Here is a 16,251-nt window from a genome sequence, read left to right as displayed (position 1 = left end):
TGCCACATTTCTATGTCATCTCCTCTGAAAACAGTCCATCGGTTTTTCTAGCCACAAAGCTAGAACCACATGGTTACTATGGCAATCCCTTCAGGCAGTGCTGCCCCGTGGGTTTGAGTTCAGAGCAGCATTTCACAGGGAATTTGAGTGCCTGGCCAGCTGTAACTCATTGAGAGAGGCAGAACCACGACTGCTAGAATTACAGCTGGGGTTTTTGAGCTGTCTTTCATTTCTAAATGAAGGGAACAGCTGTGTGTTTTCACAGGGCATTTTGAACTTCTCAAACCACCTTTTGCTCTCACACAAACACAGGCAAGGGAAACTGAAGCTGAACACAGCTCTCATAAGCCATAATTTCTCTCCTGATCTCTGAGATAATGTTTCTTGTGTCAGGTCCTGCTTTGTCAGCTGTGTTATCTTAAACTGCTGCAAATTGAGGGAAGGCTCTTCTGCAGTCTATATGAGGCAAGATACTCCTTATGATTGCGCAAGACAAATTGGATTTTGGGGCAGTGTATTAGTCACTCCTGCACCATACTGACTCCAGGAACTGGTGATTTGACTCCCTTCCAGCTCCCCATTGGGAAGAAAGTGCTTGTTCTCTTTCTGTGTATATATTGGTTTTGTAATATATTTATTTGTTCAGACCTTTTAGCCTCTACCAGAAAATCCAAGCGCTTCATAATGATTTTGGCAGACAATTCAACCAGCAAAACAGGCAAACACCTGCAACACACGTTCAGATCCTTAGCTTCTACTTTTTAGCAAAGCAATTGCCCAGCAGCAAGCAGAACACTGCATTTCACTGGCCTGCACCCTGGCACTGGGTCCAGGTGGGCATGGGCTATGTTCAAATGAATTATTAGGCATGGCTAAATCAATGTTAGAAGAAACTCCTTACAGGGCTCCCTAGGAGCAAGTGTACAGGTTGACATGAAGGTAAAAAGGGGAGGCACCAGTTCTCTAAGGGATGAATCAAGCTGTGTGACTGCCCCACAGTGAAGTGGCAGCTGCAAACTATCTGCCGTACATTAGAACGGGGTTGGGAAAGCAGGACTCACAAAAGCTGCAGGAAGGGTTTGGCTTGGGTAGCTCTCCTGGGGGACACCATGGTCACCAGTATTGCATTTTGGCTCTTCTGACTCTTCAGCCTGGAAATATGTCACTAACAACAATAATGATGCCCTGGAGGCCACAGCTGTTCACTTCTCTTTGGAGGAGCAAAGCAAAGGGGCATGACCTGTGTCACAGAAAAGCTCATTACCAGAACTGGAGCAGGGGCTCAAGGACTGAGCTGACTGGAAAACGAGGTTTCCTCTACTTGGAAGAAATAAAGATCTATAAAAAATGGGGAAAATAACACTTGGAATGTGTTCCATTTGGACATACTCGAGGTAGGGACAATTTTCTAGCCGACTGCCTTGTCAAGCTTACTCTGTCTTGCAAAAGTGACCCTTTCAGACTGGTAGTAAGACTCCATCTGTTCAGTTTTCCTGGCAGAAAACCAGGGGGTGGGGAGCAGTGAGGTGGGTGGGGAGGGATTGTTAGGGCAAAATATCAGTATTCTCCTGGAGAGTGTTATTTCTATGAAAAGGCATAGTTGTTTTTGTTTTTTTTTTTTTAATCAGAAAAAACATTGCAGAGGAAAAGCCCATGCCTAATAATCTCTGGAAGAAAGCTGCTTATATACACCAGTTAGTCATAACACAGTCTTGATTAAGAGGTCATAGTCTTCAAAACTAAACTTTCAGTTTTATATGAGGGGAAAATCTACCCTATGGATACTGACATTTCTCTTTCATTGTACTGTAAATAATACTGTCATCAGATATCATGAAATCATCATAATAATGAGCAATTATATTAATAATTGTCTCCAACTGAGTCTTGAAACAAATTATTTGCTGTCAGAAAATCTTTATACAGGGACCAGCAGCAACAGTCCTGGGCTGTATTTGCACAACTCAGGAAAGGAGGTGTTGCCTTGGATCAGACCAACAGAGCCATGAGTGTCCCACCCATGCTCAGAGCCTCTAGGGCAGTCTGACACACACAAGTATCCCTTTCCTCTTAGAAGTGGGAAAGCTGATATGGGATTGTTTGGGTCTAAACACTAGAGGCAGTGATTACAGGTTTCTGAATAGCTCTTCCTGAAAGGAAATGAAAGGAAAAGAAATTCTGGAAAGGAAATTTTTATGCCATTGCCACAAATACATTACCAGAAAACAAAAAGAAGCAAAAAACAGACAATATAATCCTCATGCAAGTAACAGAATGTACTCTAGAGAGAGATCACCATTAATGGTTAAAACAAGAATTAACACAAATAATTAAAACAAAAATAATTAATTTCCAAGCAGCACATTTTGTTCCAGAAGGGTAGAGTGCAAACTTGAGAACCTGCTGGTCTGTCAGCCAGAGGAAAATCCAAACAAATTAAAGCTCCAGGATGTGGCCCAGGGTGCTAGCTGAGCACCACAATGACATTGTTTCACAGAAACAAAGGCAGCTTAAGACTTGCTTAATGCAGCTTATGACTGCATGGAGCCTTGACACTTCTGCACAAACAGGAGAACAAAATAAGTTTATGTTTGTGCTTGGATGATGAGAAGAGATTGCAATTGCCACTAGAAAAAGGCCCTCCTTAAGAACTCTTTCTAATCAATATTTTAATATGATTATTTAAATATGTTTATGCCCTAGATGACTATGATAAAAGTCCTTGCTCTCACCACCATACACACCTTTCTTGTCTCCACACAATGACACACTTTCAGTAATGAACCATTTTGTTCCACAGTAAAATGGAATTTGACATCAAGCATCACTTAGACATGGAGGTATACTAGTTGATTTTGCTGGGATTTATCTAACATATGAAAATAAATAAATGCCTATTTTTTTTAATAGCAAGACTTTTATCTGAGTCCATGTTTTGTCTTGTAACCTGAGACTGAAATAATTGGAGCCCTTTGAAAATGTTGAGCAATTTTGAAGTCCACATTACACTGGAGTGATTTTTTAAAAAATAGTTTTTCACCTCTTGCATTAGCACTTCCTTCTCAAAGAAAACAAAGATTTTTAACTACAGTAATATCTGCTCATTCCTGTCTTTCTAGGAAGGTTTATTTCTTGAAATTATATGAAACCAGTATTTTGTTAGTGATTAATGAATTATAAGAATGTAAGATATGCAGGGTGTATCTTTGGATTGAATTTTAAAATTGTTTTAGATACAGGAGCAGGAAATAACTGCTGCTGAAGAAAGGAAAGCCTAGGAGACATCCACCTACTCAGTACATCCCAAAAATCTGCACTCAAACCCTTATTTTTGCAGCATGACATTCTAAATCTCCAAAGCTCTATTGGGAAGGCACCTCCTCCTAATCCCCATGCTGTGGTGGACAGAATCCAGATGGGTCCCTAAAGTGTCTCTGCAGCTTTTGCTGACCAAGGGACTGCCTGGGGATCCACGCCTTTATGGCAGTGGGATCACATTCCTGGTGATGAGGCTGTTGCTATTTTGGTAGAGTGACTGCTGTCCTCAAAGCAGAAATTGAGACGGTTCCTCTGCAGCGAGAATCCACTCATGGTGGAGGGAACAGGATTTCTTTTGAGCTTGGAACAATAATATTTCCAAAGTTACTCTTCAGCAAAAATCTGTGTGAAAAGCTCCCTACAATGGGAGAGGCTGTGCCTGAGGGGGTGGAGAAGTGTGTCTGCTCTGAAAAACCCAGGGTGGCCGGAGCAGTTTGCAGCACCGTGACTTGTGCCCAGGGCTGTGCTTTGCCAGCCCAGATGAACTGAACTGTAAGTGCAAGGAATATCACACTGATCTATGGACACTAGGGAGAGTTGCAGCTTGGTCTTAAGCAAATGGAGACAGAAAAAAAGGGGAAAAAAGCCTCTTAGGCTTTCAGGCTGGTTTGTGGGAACGGTGCAGGGGGTGCACATGACCTTCCACAAAGTCCAGTGTGTTTTTTTCTGAGCTGTCTGGGGTCTTCCCTTTGATGAGGGGAATCTTTGACTGATTTAAATGGAGTTTCTCCAGCCACAATGTAACTTTTTTACTGTAATGCCTGTGCTGAGTGTGATAAGCAAACAGTCTCACAGGTAATGGCCAGGCTTTCCAGCAAAATCTAGAACACAGAAGAAGAAAGGAAACAAGAATCCAGCTGCAACTAGATGAGTCCTAAATATTCTTTCTCCAACAAGGGGCGTGCACACTACCATCATGTGGTGGTATTTCACAGGCATTTCATTGTACCATGCTTTTTTTCTGAAGGAACAGGCCAAGTCACATTGCTATGAGCTGGCAGGGTGTGGAAAATGCCAAGTCCATGAAGGTCTGACTCATTTTGTGCATCCAAAAGAGGAGTCTGTGCTGGCTTCACTTGTGCAGAATTCTTGTCATCTGAGGTTTCTGTAGGCACCAGGCAACCCTGTCATCACTACAGATTTAGCTGTTGTGAGGGGTCGGGGGTTTTGTGTGCGTTTGTAATTTTGCTTCCACGTAACCTTTCAAACAGCAAAGCCAAAGTGTACTTCGATTCTGGCAAAGCAGGCAATTAGAAAAACAAAAAATCGGAGGGTTGAGCTGGTCTTGTTTAGGGTGGACAGCTTTTTGGCCTGACACTCTCCTTTTAAACATCCAGATCTCTCATTGAAAATCAGTGCATGGGCTAAGATTTCATTATATACCAATGGTGAAGCCTGGCACCATTGGTATATATGGAAACATTAGGAGAATTGTCACTTTTTTCCTTACAGTCTTACACTGAAGGATTTCTTGTGGAGGCCCATAACTCCCTGAAGGAATTCAGGGATGTGCTGTTGTGCTGCCAGCTTGCATGATAATATGCTAATGGATACCATGGCAGTGTGGCCAGCAGGCTGTGATTTGATGTCTGGGTAGAGGACCTGGGTGGGTATATTTCATACATCATCTGTTTCTCCAGGGAGATGTACTACCAGTGACATTTTGTAAATCAATGCATGACCATAAGAAAAGCCATTCCCTGTGCTTGAAGAATTCCTGCAGCACTTTAGAAAGACACACTCATAAATAAAATGTAATAATGGTAATCTCCTAATATAGTTTAAGCATATTTACTAATTGCAAGAGGGAGTAAAACTTGAAACTGGGTAAGATATTTTTATGTTAAGCTAATAAAAAAAAAGAGGATGACCAGATGAGTGTGAGCAACAATTATCTAATGCAGTATTCCCAGATGGAGAAAAAGGATATTATGGAACATCCCTGGAATGCTACTGCGGTTTAAAAAAATGGGGGGGAGGGGGGGTGGGGAGAGGGGAAGACATATCCTGCTACTACTAGCAGGAAATGAAACTATTCTCAGGAGCAGATGCCATATTAATGTATTCATTCAACAATATTCTTCATATAATCGTGCAATGGTATTTTAACCACTTTGAGCTCAGTCACTGAAAGAGTCTGGGCTGCTTAAGCACACTGACAGTAAGCAAGCAAGGCAGTGCTCTGGTCCAAAGTGGAACTCTGCCCTGGCCTGCAGCAGAAGAAAGGCATTTGTTGTTATCAGGCAGTCGTTTGCCCTCATAGGATGTTCTTTTGTATTAACCCAGTCATAATTCTAACACTGACAGTAGATGCACAGACCAAAGGGGTGAAACTGTGACAAAGAGCTCTGAAATTTGTCTTGCTGCCTGACACAATTTTACTATCTGCTTATCAGACTGCTGGCATCTTGCAAAAGGCTGGGCAAGGTCTGCCTTTTTTTGCAGTAGGTGGGAGGAGGCATAGCCAGGACACAGGGGTTGTTCTTTACCACCTCACTTAATTGCCAGGGGCAGGGGACAGGGCCAGGAAGAAGGGGCTCCTTCTGGCCTAGAAAGCCAGGTAGAGGGAGCTGTAACAGCTATTGTCTGTTACAGTTTGGGGTCTTTTTTGCCCGTATGAATAATTTCTTTTCTTATACTCTCTGTCATTAGTATTGTTGCTGATATTGTTAATTTTCTTATGTCAACTCTTGATCTTTGCCTTTTGTGCCTCCAGTTGGAGGGGGAAAGGGTACATGGCTTTTGTGGGAGTACTAAATTGGAGAATATCATTCCTAATCCTGTCATTAATAAAAGCAGATGCTAAACAGACTGGACATCAAGGGACAGTAGTACTTTCTCAGCAGAAGAACATAGAGGGACATAGCCACTGAAAGACAGAATGATCAGTGGTTTTCAAATAATACTTTTCTTGTATAAGGAAGAAGTATATGTCAGTTCTACAGCAGGACTCTGATCTTCAGGGCAAAAACATTACGTTCTTCCTACTTTGCCTCCCCAGAGATTCTGTTCTGCCATACCAAATAAGAAGATAGTTCATCATTAAGGATGGGGAGTTAAATATATGCTTGTTCAGCTAATAATCTGATGAATATAGAGGAAAGAATGACATTTCTATGTCATTGCCTGCAATATCTCACTAGTTACAGCCCCATGACTCCTCTAGAAAGACTAATGTCAGGTTATTTAGCCAAGGCACAGCAAGCAATATAAGTTAAAGACCATCCAATCTAATTACAGTTAGTGTAGCATCACCAGTAAACATTCTATTTGATATGTCTTGTATCTTACTATTGTCACTTCTATACATGTCTTTATCAGAAGCAATTAATCTCATATTCTTGCAACCTCACTGCAAAACTCCTTCCAAAATGTCACACATCCTATGAGCATTACTAGTGATGAGCCAACATCCTCTGACAGGACATGAAACACTGCACAGTGCTCATTTGCTGGGTAAGTGCTCAGATGAGATCCATCCTAGAGACTGACATAATAAAAAACTGCAGTTTTGCTTCCCTCCCACATTGCCCCTTCTCAATTTCTAGCACCTATATACAGAGCCAGAGAATTGCCCCAAAGTCAGAGGAACAGAGTTTTTTCCTTCCTACTTGACATGGGTATGAATAGTTGCATATGCTAAAGTGATGGAGATGCAGGTCCTGCCCAGACCAGACCAAGCTGGAGTCACCCAATGCTCCCTGCAGAAAGAATGCTGCTCACCATGAGTAACACCTGCCAGCTGGTGGAATGGTGGCCTAGCTGACAAGAATCCTCCCATGATCAAAGGAGAAAAGGAAATAGGTAACACAATACACAGCTGACTTCTCATTGTACAGATGTAACTTAATTTCAGTCTAGAAGAACCATGCACTGTATTTGCATTTGTACTCACTGGACAGCTGACTATATTTTTCCTGCCCTTAATGTCAAACAGTTATTTGCTCTATGGCATGATAATATCTTTGGTAACTGAAAATCACTAGGAATACCCATGTGTAGAAATTTTTGGTTTTGACATTACACATATAACTTCTGACTCACATGTGGACTAAGCTAGGAAGCAAATAGCTAATTAACTGTGTATATCTGACTGAGTTAGTCATGAGGCAAAATGCTCTTTTTATGTGGGTTTCAGTCAGAGTGTCAGTTATAATTAAACACAAGGCTGAAGAACAGGCCCTTTTCCAGTATAAAGACTGGGACCAAAAGCATTTTGTTCAGCAAGCAAGGTTCAGCAGTACTCAGGAAAATACCTTGCTCAGTCTGGCCATCCCCACCCTACCAAGCACTATGATTTTCCCCTTCAGAATTCAGCAAGATTTCAAAAAAAATTAGAGTTTTAGTTTAAGACTATAAAAATATGTTCACATGTCCATAAATCTATTTCTCATGCTAACTTTTAAAAACGGCTTTACTACTTCTGGGTTTTTTTTGCAACTGCCATTTCTTGACAGTAGTTTACAAAGGCAGGTCATGCCTCTGCCCTAACACCTCTGCAACATTTAGTCTTGTCCTTGCATCATATACCACTTTTCCTTACTCCTTCTGCCCCTACAGCTGTGATCATCAGCTAATCCAACCTAACAGCTAACTCTTGTCCTTCCTGTCCCCAGCCTCCCAGCAAGCAGGAGGAAATATTGTCACCGAGCCTGCCATCTGCTAGCTGCCATGGAGCAGCATGCTGCTACTGTCAGAGCTGCCACAGAGCTAAGAAGACAAAGAGAGTGTTGCTGTCTGCTGTAAGTGCCTGAGGTGGGAGAGCTGCTGCCACAAACCCAAACCAAGATGGGGGAAGGGACCCTTAAAGGCTCCCAGGGAAAAGAGCATTTGATCAGCACCAGTGGCCACTGTGCTTCATGAGCATAGCTACATGGAAAGAGTCTGAGCAGCAGGTTCCCATTTCCTTCAAGAAAATGGTGAGGGACTCTGGTGAATGGTCCCTGCAACACCTACTTAGACTACAGTGAACAGGTTTATGTCTCTGTTATACTCAGCAAAAGCATCAGATCTTTCCCCTCTCAAACCTCGCTGAAATAAAGGGATCTCAAAACTGACATGTGGCAGAAAAGTAATTTATTTTAGCTGAATGGCTATGAGGTTTCTTTTAGTTATCTTTTTTTCCTATTTGCAGCTGTGTCAGACTCCACATGGATTTCAAACAGAAAAGTCCCAAATATCTGCAGTCTGCTTCGAAAGTGAACTGCACACTTGTTGCAGATGATTCCCCCTTTCCCCTACAGCACATTCCCAGCCTTGCCAATACGTTCCCCTTTCGCAAGATGCAGGGTGGGAGCAAACACTATTCAATTCCCTGGCTGGTTCAACCTCGTGCTCTTTTTACACTATGGCACATATTTGTGCAGCATGCAACAACCAAATGTGAACATCTTTTCCAAGTGGTATTTCTTAATGGCATTTGGAGAAAGACTTGTAAGTAACGTTACATGAATTGTGAATAAAAGCCTCCTTAACACACTTCCATGACTTTTTTTTCCCTTGTTTTTTCTTTTTTATACCTCTTTCAGTCTGTATTTTCTTTGATTGAAAGCACTGCAAAACTGTTAAGCAAAGAGTGCTCCTATCTCCTCACTCTCTCCAATATGTTTTATTTCTGTTCTTTTAAGTGCCTTGGATCAGGTCCTTGCCCCTGGCACTATTCCTCCACCCTTGACTTATGTCTACAATAGTGAATCTGGCAAGTTTCTTGCTCCTCACAGGCTGGCTACTGTGTGCAGGGTTCCTGCTTTCCATGGGTCAAGGCTTTAGGCATCTTGAGACTAGCACTGGCCTCTCCACTTGGCTCCAATGTTTCTTTTTCAGCCTCCTCACAAAAACAGGGCTTAATAGTTAGTTCTCAATACAGTGCTCCCTTGTTTATTTTCTTCACATGTCTAGTCTTTCTTTCCATTCCTAGCCACAAAGACAGGAAAGCTGGAAGAATATCACTTTTGCCAATTTACTACCAATTTTGAGCTGTGAAAGCTGCCATAGTAACGAGGTAAAGGGAGTGAGGGAGGATCTACAAGGAACAGATCAGGCCATCAACTGGTCTGTTGCTGAACCTTCTGCAATACCTGGGTGTAAATATCCCCACTGGATATTTACAGGTACTATTATATATATATATACAGGTACTATAAATACAGGTACTATTCCATAGTCCTCTCTGTGGCTGCAAGTTGTTTTCTCTAAGATTTCTCTACATTTCAGTTCCTCTTGTGCAAAAACCTAAGTAGAGCACAGGGGCTGCATGCTGGCATCCTGTACAAGGGTGAGATCTGAAGGATGAATTAGTCCAGCAAAACAGCCGAATTGTAGGCATTATAATCCACAGTACAGAGTGATCATGACTACCCTCTATATTCTGCAGTACTAAGTACAAAATTGAGAGAAAGTAACTTTTCCATTTTCCCAGAAAATTTTGAGAAAATTTATCCTTGAAATATTTTTTTTGAGGAAATTAAAATAAAGGGTACTTGGCTTTAAATTGAATCTATGGTTTCATTTGCCTAAAAATGTCACATTTTGTTTGTGGGCACATTCATTTTCTTTTAGTCCCTTTAAAGATGCAGATGAATTATGTAAAGAATAAATAAGAGACAGAGGAACACTCCTTTTAAAAATGTAGACATTTATCAAAGTTTTGAACCTTCCCCATTCCTTCTCAGATAAAAACAAGAGGAAAATAACCGAGCTCACTGCCTTTTTGCAAACCATTTACTAATCTCAGGATTCCCCCTTCTTTGCATCACAACATCTCACTTTTCCCATAAAAGCCAGTGCATCTAATCTAAGGTGGAAGTTAGACTGTAGCAACCTAGGCACCTGCAGAGTGATTCCTCCTCTCAGAGGCACATACCTCTCTTAAGGTAGCAATGCTTCACTCCCTACTGATCACTGAAGAAACAGGGTTAAATAGTTTGGATTTATCACTTGAGTTTTAATGGTTAAATTTAGATAAAATAAATTTCCCCTTGCTCTTCTGCAATCTTATTATTTTTCTTTATTGTTAAAGACTTGATTTTTCTTGTTTCTAGAATCTGGGCACATACCTTCAAGAAGTCACGATCACAGTCAGATCCATCTTCTAAATCAAAGGCTGTGAAGCTATAGTTGAGAGTGTTCCCCTTGGTGGTTTGGATAGTCCAGTTGCAGTGCTCATTTAATGGGTAATTATTTGGATAATTTAAACTTTCCAATATGCCATGGCTACGATTAACAGTCAGCACTTCATGGCAAACTGAAACAAAAAGTGGTAATAGATTATTTTTGTTCAATGTTATTAATCCAATATCTCAAAACTTGCTAATTGAAGTTACTGATAGCATTACAATATGAGAAATATTTTTTTCAGATTAGAGAAGCCATGCAGAAAGAGAATGGTGACCTCTTGAAGAACATATTGTATATGTTTCAACCAAAACTCCAGCTATTCAAACTTGCATCTTTCAGCATTATTATGACCTTCTTTTCTGACTCTTGCAGACCCATCAGTACATATTTTTGAACATACACATTTTTGGGCTGTCTTCTTTAAGTCTAAATACATGTGTATCCATTAAACACTTTTTTTTTTTTTTTAACTAATCACAGAAATGTACCTTGTCATTTGAAACAATTTGGGGAGCTGCTCAACAAATATTGACAAATAGATAAAAGTGATTTATTTCTGCTAACTAGGAAAAAATTATGATCCCTGGCTAAAACAACTAATGGAAAGTACACTACTAGTATTGGGCTTTCTCTAGCCCCAGGAAGAGAATGTGATAATGAAATTTTTCAAAAAGGAGCCATAATTTTCCTTGTGAGACATTCAATAGCATCCTAGCATAAGAACCGGACACTCACCTGGAATCATAAGAGCTTTCCTTGAAGTGCAGAGAAAATGAAAATAAACTAAACTAGGTAAAGAACAAAATTACAATTATGGTATTAGGTCAGTGAGTCTCATATTCCTGTATCCACCTTTCCCTAAAGAAAGTTGTGGGCAATCCTTTGTCTGGAAAGAGCACATAATGGGTATTGGGAGCAGAGCAGTGTAATTAATGCACAGGGAAGTGGGCAGGAGGCAGGGAGCAGACCAGGCTGTTTGGTTTGTGCAGCAAATATGCAGTGTTTGAACAGCAGAAATAGCTGAGATTCACTTGCATAACTGTTCTATTGTCTGTCACCACAGAGAATACACCTACCTCCTGCACCTTTTTTTATTCTATCTAAATGATTTAAAGGTCTCTGTTTTCAGTATTTCAAAATGCTTGGGATACAGCTGAAGGAAAGGGTCAGGTGGAGTAGAGTAGAGCTTGTCTGCAAAGCTACTCTGAAGCATATGACTTTTTGAAAGGGCAGGATGAAGAGCACAAAGTGGGTTTTGAAGAATGCAAGACAGGTAAAATTTGCTATCCCCTGCCATCAGGATTTTATTAGAAACATATCAGGTACAAAGGTGCCGTTGAATGGTAACTTGATACCATGTTTTCCTTTGCAACATTTTCCAATTAATCATTAAATTTCTTTCATGTACATGTAAATGTATCTGGTATCTAAGCATCCTTATTTTACAACATACTGCCTACATAATTTTAGCTTTTGGGCAAGCCATTAAAAGCTTTCTCTGATGCATCTTCAGGAATTAAATATGAATGTAAATCACATTATCTAATAGCTCAGGTTCTACATCTGAGTGCTTTGAAAGTGCTCTTTCTGTTTAATGGGAACCTTTTCTAATGTATCCTCTTGACATTGCAGTCTGAAAAGTACATGGTAGTGATATCTGTAAGGAATGAGCCAAGGCTTCCTCCCTCTTCTAATTACTGCATGTGTCACGCATGGATGAATAGCTCTGGTTTTTTGCAATCCATTTACTATTGTTGAAACCCAGGACAACTTCACATCTGTAAACCTACAACAATCCTTGTCACTTGGGCATGTCATATTTAAAGGACACAAAGATGCTTGCAAATCATTTTGAATGTGATGTAATTACACATTTTCCAACGTACATTTAACTGTAAAAAAAAATGTAAAGTGTGTAAAGAGAAAAGTAAACACTAGGACTATAGAAAAGTAAACACCAGGATTATATTCAGATTATGACTGGGAATAAAAAAAACTTTGTCATGTGTCTTCTTATATTTTTCTCCAAATGCTATTATTCTGATATTTCTGGGGTAGTACTGTTTTACAAAACCATGTTTGCAAGAAAAGTATTACCCTTACCACAAGATACTAAAAAATGAAGCTTTTTAGAATGTTCCCGATAGGCTAAATTATCCCAAGCACCCACAATAATGCAGTCTGGCTGACAGCAACTCAATTATCCTTTGTCATCCTTCCTCAAAAGCAGCTCTAAGATCAGAAAATCTTGCTGTACCTGCCTTCTCTTTTAAAAAATCAGGAGCCTGAAGGAGCAGAAGAGCAAGAACAGTCAAATCTACCCTGTTATGGACTTCCTGCACTTGTTATTCTGAGTAAATCTGGACTGGTAAGTGCTACTGGTGCAGATAAGAGAAATAGAACCACATTACCAGCTTTCTCCTAAGGAGGAGATAATTTCCATCACAGGTAAATGGGCAGATAATTTTTAGGTCTCTGTGTTCTGTAAGTGTACCAGAATAGAAAATCTGGGTCGTTGGTATGGTCTGTAGATTTTACTGTGCTGATAAATATCTAAGATAATGGGCTGCAAGCAGTTTCACAGACAACATGAGCTGTGGAGACATCTCCTCTCCCTTTACTTACCCTGTTTGTATTTGGCTAAGAAACCTCCACCTTGCAGACTGTTGTCTGTCCTTAGTTTTATGTACACGCTGTCTCCACTGGAATGGATGGTTTGTGGTATCTGATCCCCACAAAATTTACCTAGCTGTTTAGCATTGCTGCTGTTGCCATCATATATCTAAAAAAAAAAAAATAAAAGAACCCAAAACCAAAAACAAAAAAGAAAAATGAAAAGATAATAAAGCTGATGACATTACTATTCTGATTAATTTTCCCCTGACAAATGTCTGCTTTGGGAAATGTTACTGGGTATGCAAGAGGTTAAATTCCATTTCTGCTCAGAGGAAGCCTGGCAGAAACAAGCAAAAACAGGAAACCAGTAACTGAATAGTAGTAGGTTTTTAGGGGCTTAGTCACCAAGAGGGGAACACTGCACTCCATTTCAATTTCATAAGAAATATCAAATAATTTATGCAACAATTCAAATATGAAATTTGGTATTAACAATATGGTTATTGAGAACATTGTTCTTTGTTCCACGTAGTTTACTAAGAAAGCATACTAAGGCCTTGGTTCAAAACACAGAAAATTTAAAAGATACAGACAGATTCTCGTTTCTATCTATCAAATTCTTTATATCTAGACATAAATCCTTTTGTTATCAGCAGCTACACAGACACTGCTGCCTTACCTCTCATGGCTCCATGAAACGAAGGGAGCACATCAACATGGAGCTTTCCTATTCTGAGTCTGTTCACTTAGGACCACTTGAAAACCAAGGCCCTGTGTTTTTCCTGGCTTTTGTACTCAGCATACTCATCTGCCTCCCGTGGAGCAAAGTGTCCCAGGGCACCTACCGCAAGGTAATCAAAGCTGCACTTCTGGTGATGCTCTAGATGGAACTGCTCAAACTGGATTTCAAATGGACTTCCTCGGTTCCCTTTGAGCAGCCAGTAGCACTCTGAATTGTGGTAATATGGCATAGGGTAGTTGGGAGACATGAAGATGCCAGAAGCTGCTATGAAAGTCCCACCACAACCTGAAAATAGCAGAGAAAGCAAAGCAACATTTAACAACTAGAGGAGGAGAGAATTAAACCTGATGTGTGTGATTATTATTACTGACCTCCTTCACATGCCCTGAACATCTCCAGTAATGCCCCAAAAATCTGCATCCAGCCATTAATGTTGTAAGCAGAAGAAAGCCCATAGCAAATAGAAGTGTTACCTATTTAATTTGAAGGGTGCTTCTGATAGACAAGTATTAGAAATTAGAAACCTCTTCATTATATTCTTAATTATTGCTTTCTTAAACATAAGAGGAAATTGAAGCTACTTTATATCTAGGGAATAGTATGCTCTTTTCTGTGGTAAAAAAGAAAGCCCAAGGATCAGGAAATATCTTTGTTCTTAACAACATGCATACATGTCACCATATAATTAGCAGACAGACTTTAGAATATTGGAAGCAGAAAAATTGCGGGGACAAAGGTGAGAAATTAAATACAAATATCAAAAATAAGATGTGTAAAATAGTTCTATACTTCATGCAGTCATTTTACCTGCTGAGGTACCATCCCACTCTGCTGAAAATCCCCTTCTTGTGCCAAACACGTCACTTACAAACTTTATCCACAGCTTGTTACCATGAGAGATTATAACAGGAGGCAGGTCTGTACCACAGTATCTTCCAAGAGGAGGAGAAGTTTCATAGCCTCCATCTCTAGAATGGTAAAGAAGAAAAACCTTTGGTCAAAGAGAGATACTAAGAGATTCTTTCAGGCCTAGGAAAGACTAATCCTGGCTCTTCATCTTCAACAGAAATACTGCTACCAAATATTGAGTCTTGCTACTTGCAGTAATAAGCCCTGCCACAACCACCTGCTTGCTGGGTACATCACTCTCTCATCTCAGCAGCCTGAGTGTGTCAACAAAATGACAAGCTTGAGAAGTGTCTCAGGTAGACTAGATTCTCTATATTCTACAAGGTGACAATCATTGGGGCAACCAAAGGTAATCTTTGAATTTGAAGGAGTAATTTTCTCACTCCTCACTCTTTAGCCTGGCACAAACCTAGATGAGCTAACTTATTTTAAAAAACATGTTTATTTGCCACTTTACAAATGGGAATTCATTACTGAATTCATTTCACTGATGTGATGCATGTTTTGAAATATTTTATTAGTCTTCAGAATTGGTTCTACAACCACTTATTTTCCTGTTTTTAAATTAAGTAATATTTCCAGTAACATTTTTTTTTCATACCGTAGTCAAGATTCACAGCTATTGTTCTGTTTTGCCTCCTGCACATGCCTTATGGGAATAAAAAAAGAGGGTGACAACCTGCTTATCAATTGCTTCCTGACCTTGTCTTTAAGCACTTTCATACTACAATCAACCTACAGGTCAGTAGGACAATAACAGATAATTTATACCTATATATGGTATGATCTCCCTATGATGCTTTTTAAGTGGACAGTAATGCCTTCAATTGCATATTCACAGGTTTACAGCTGCTTTTGAGAAAAATTTCTACTTAGCCTTTGCAACTGTTTTCTTGTCATCCTCCTAGCTTAAACTGCTTGCTGCTGTCTCATGTTACTGGCATGAAGAAATGTGCCAGAACCTCCCCTCACTTGCATCTTGGCTTCTGCAGCTGTGGTCAGATGAATAATTTTCTCAGTTGATTGAATGCAGTTTATCAGAAGACACCTCAGGACAAGAAATGAGAGTGGCACTTCACCTAAGACTTGTGTAGCTACCCCATTTAACAGTATCAGGTTTGAAGAGGCATGCTAAAAATCCAGTTATGGCAGTAGCAATGTGCTGAGTTGCACTTAGAACGTTCCGTCCATATCTTAGAATCTGTTTAACACTGCTGAACTCTTCACAGTGAAAATTGAGTTAGATTTATGCTATAAATAAATGTTTTCAGTTCCTAAGGAGAAAAAGCAAAAAAATAATCACTTTTGAGTCATCCCAGATTAAAGTGTTAATTATTAAAATAAAGTTAGATTGAACTTAATCTCAGATTGTTTTTCTAAAAATAAAAAAAAAAAAACCAAAATGCTTTACTTAGAAAAATATTGAGCAAGTTTTCAGGTTTCCATAACTTTCTCGGGTTGGTACATACAGCTGAAAAAACCCAGGTAATTCAGATGGAATTTAGAATCTCAATACTTCAACTTCAGCAAACTTAATTTGTTTGGTTTTA

The 16,251-nt window shown here is 39.8% G+C and overlaps 1 protein-coding gene across 1 annotated transcript in view; it reads right to left on the bottom strand.

Annotated features, from left to right (window-relative positions):
• The window catches only part of CUBN (cubilin), a 142,348-nt gene that overhangs the window by 87,756 nt on the left and 38,341 nt on the right, over positions 1-16,251 (bottom strand). Inside the window, exons 24-27 of the mRNA XM_053963040.1 lie at positions 14,600-14,760; positions 13,896-14,077; positions 13,060-13,216; positions 10,374-10,561 (exon numbers count right to left, since the gene is read on the bottom strand). Coding sequence (XP_053819015.1) covers positions 10,374-10,561; positions 13,060-13,216; positions 13,896-14,077; positions 14,600-14,760 — 688 coding nt within the window. The remainder of the gene's footprint in view (positions 1-10,373; positions 10,562-13,059; positions 13,217-13,895; positions 14,078-14,599; positions 14,761-16,251) is intronic.

Source organism: Vidua chalybeata, chromosome 1 (genome assembly GCF_026979565.1).
Source record: "Vidua chalybeata isolate OUT-0048 chromosome 1, bVidCha1 merged haplotype, whole genome shotgun sequence".
Classification (NCBI taxonomy): Eukaryota; Metazoa; Chordata; class Aves; order Passeriformes; family Viduidae; genus Vidua; species Vidua chalybeata.
The sequence above is the reverse complement of the archived record's forward strand: the minus strand, read 5'-3'. Positions and strand labels throughout refer to the sequence as shown.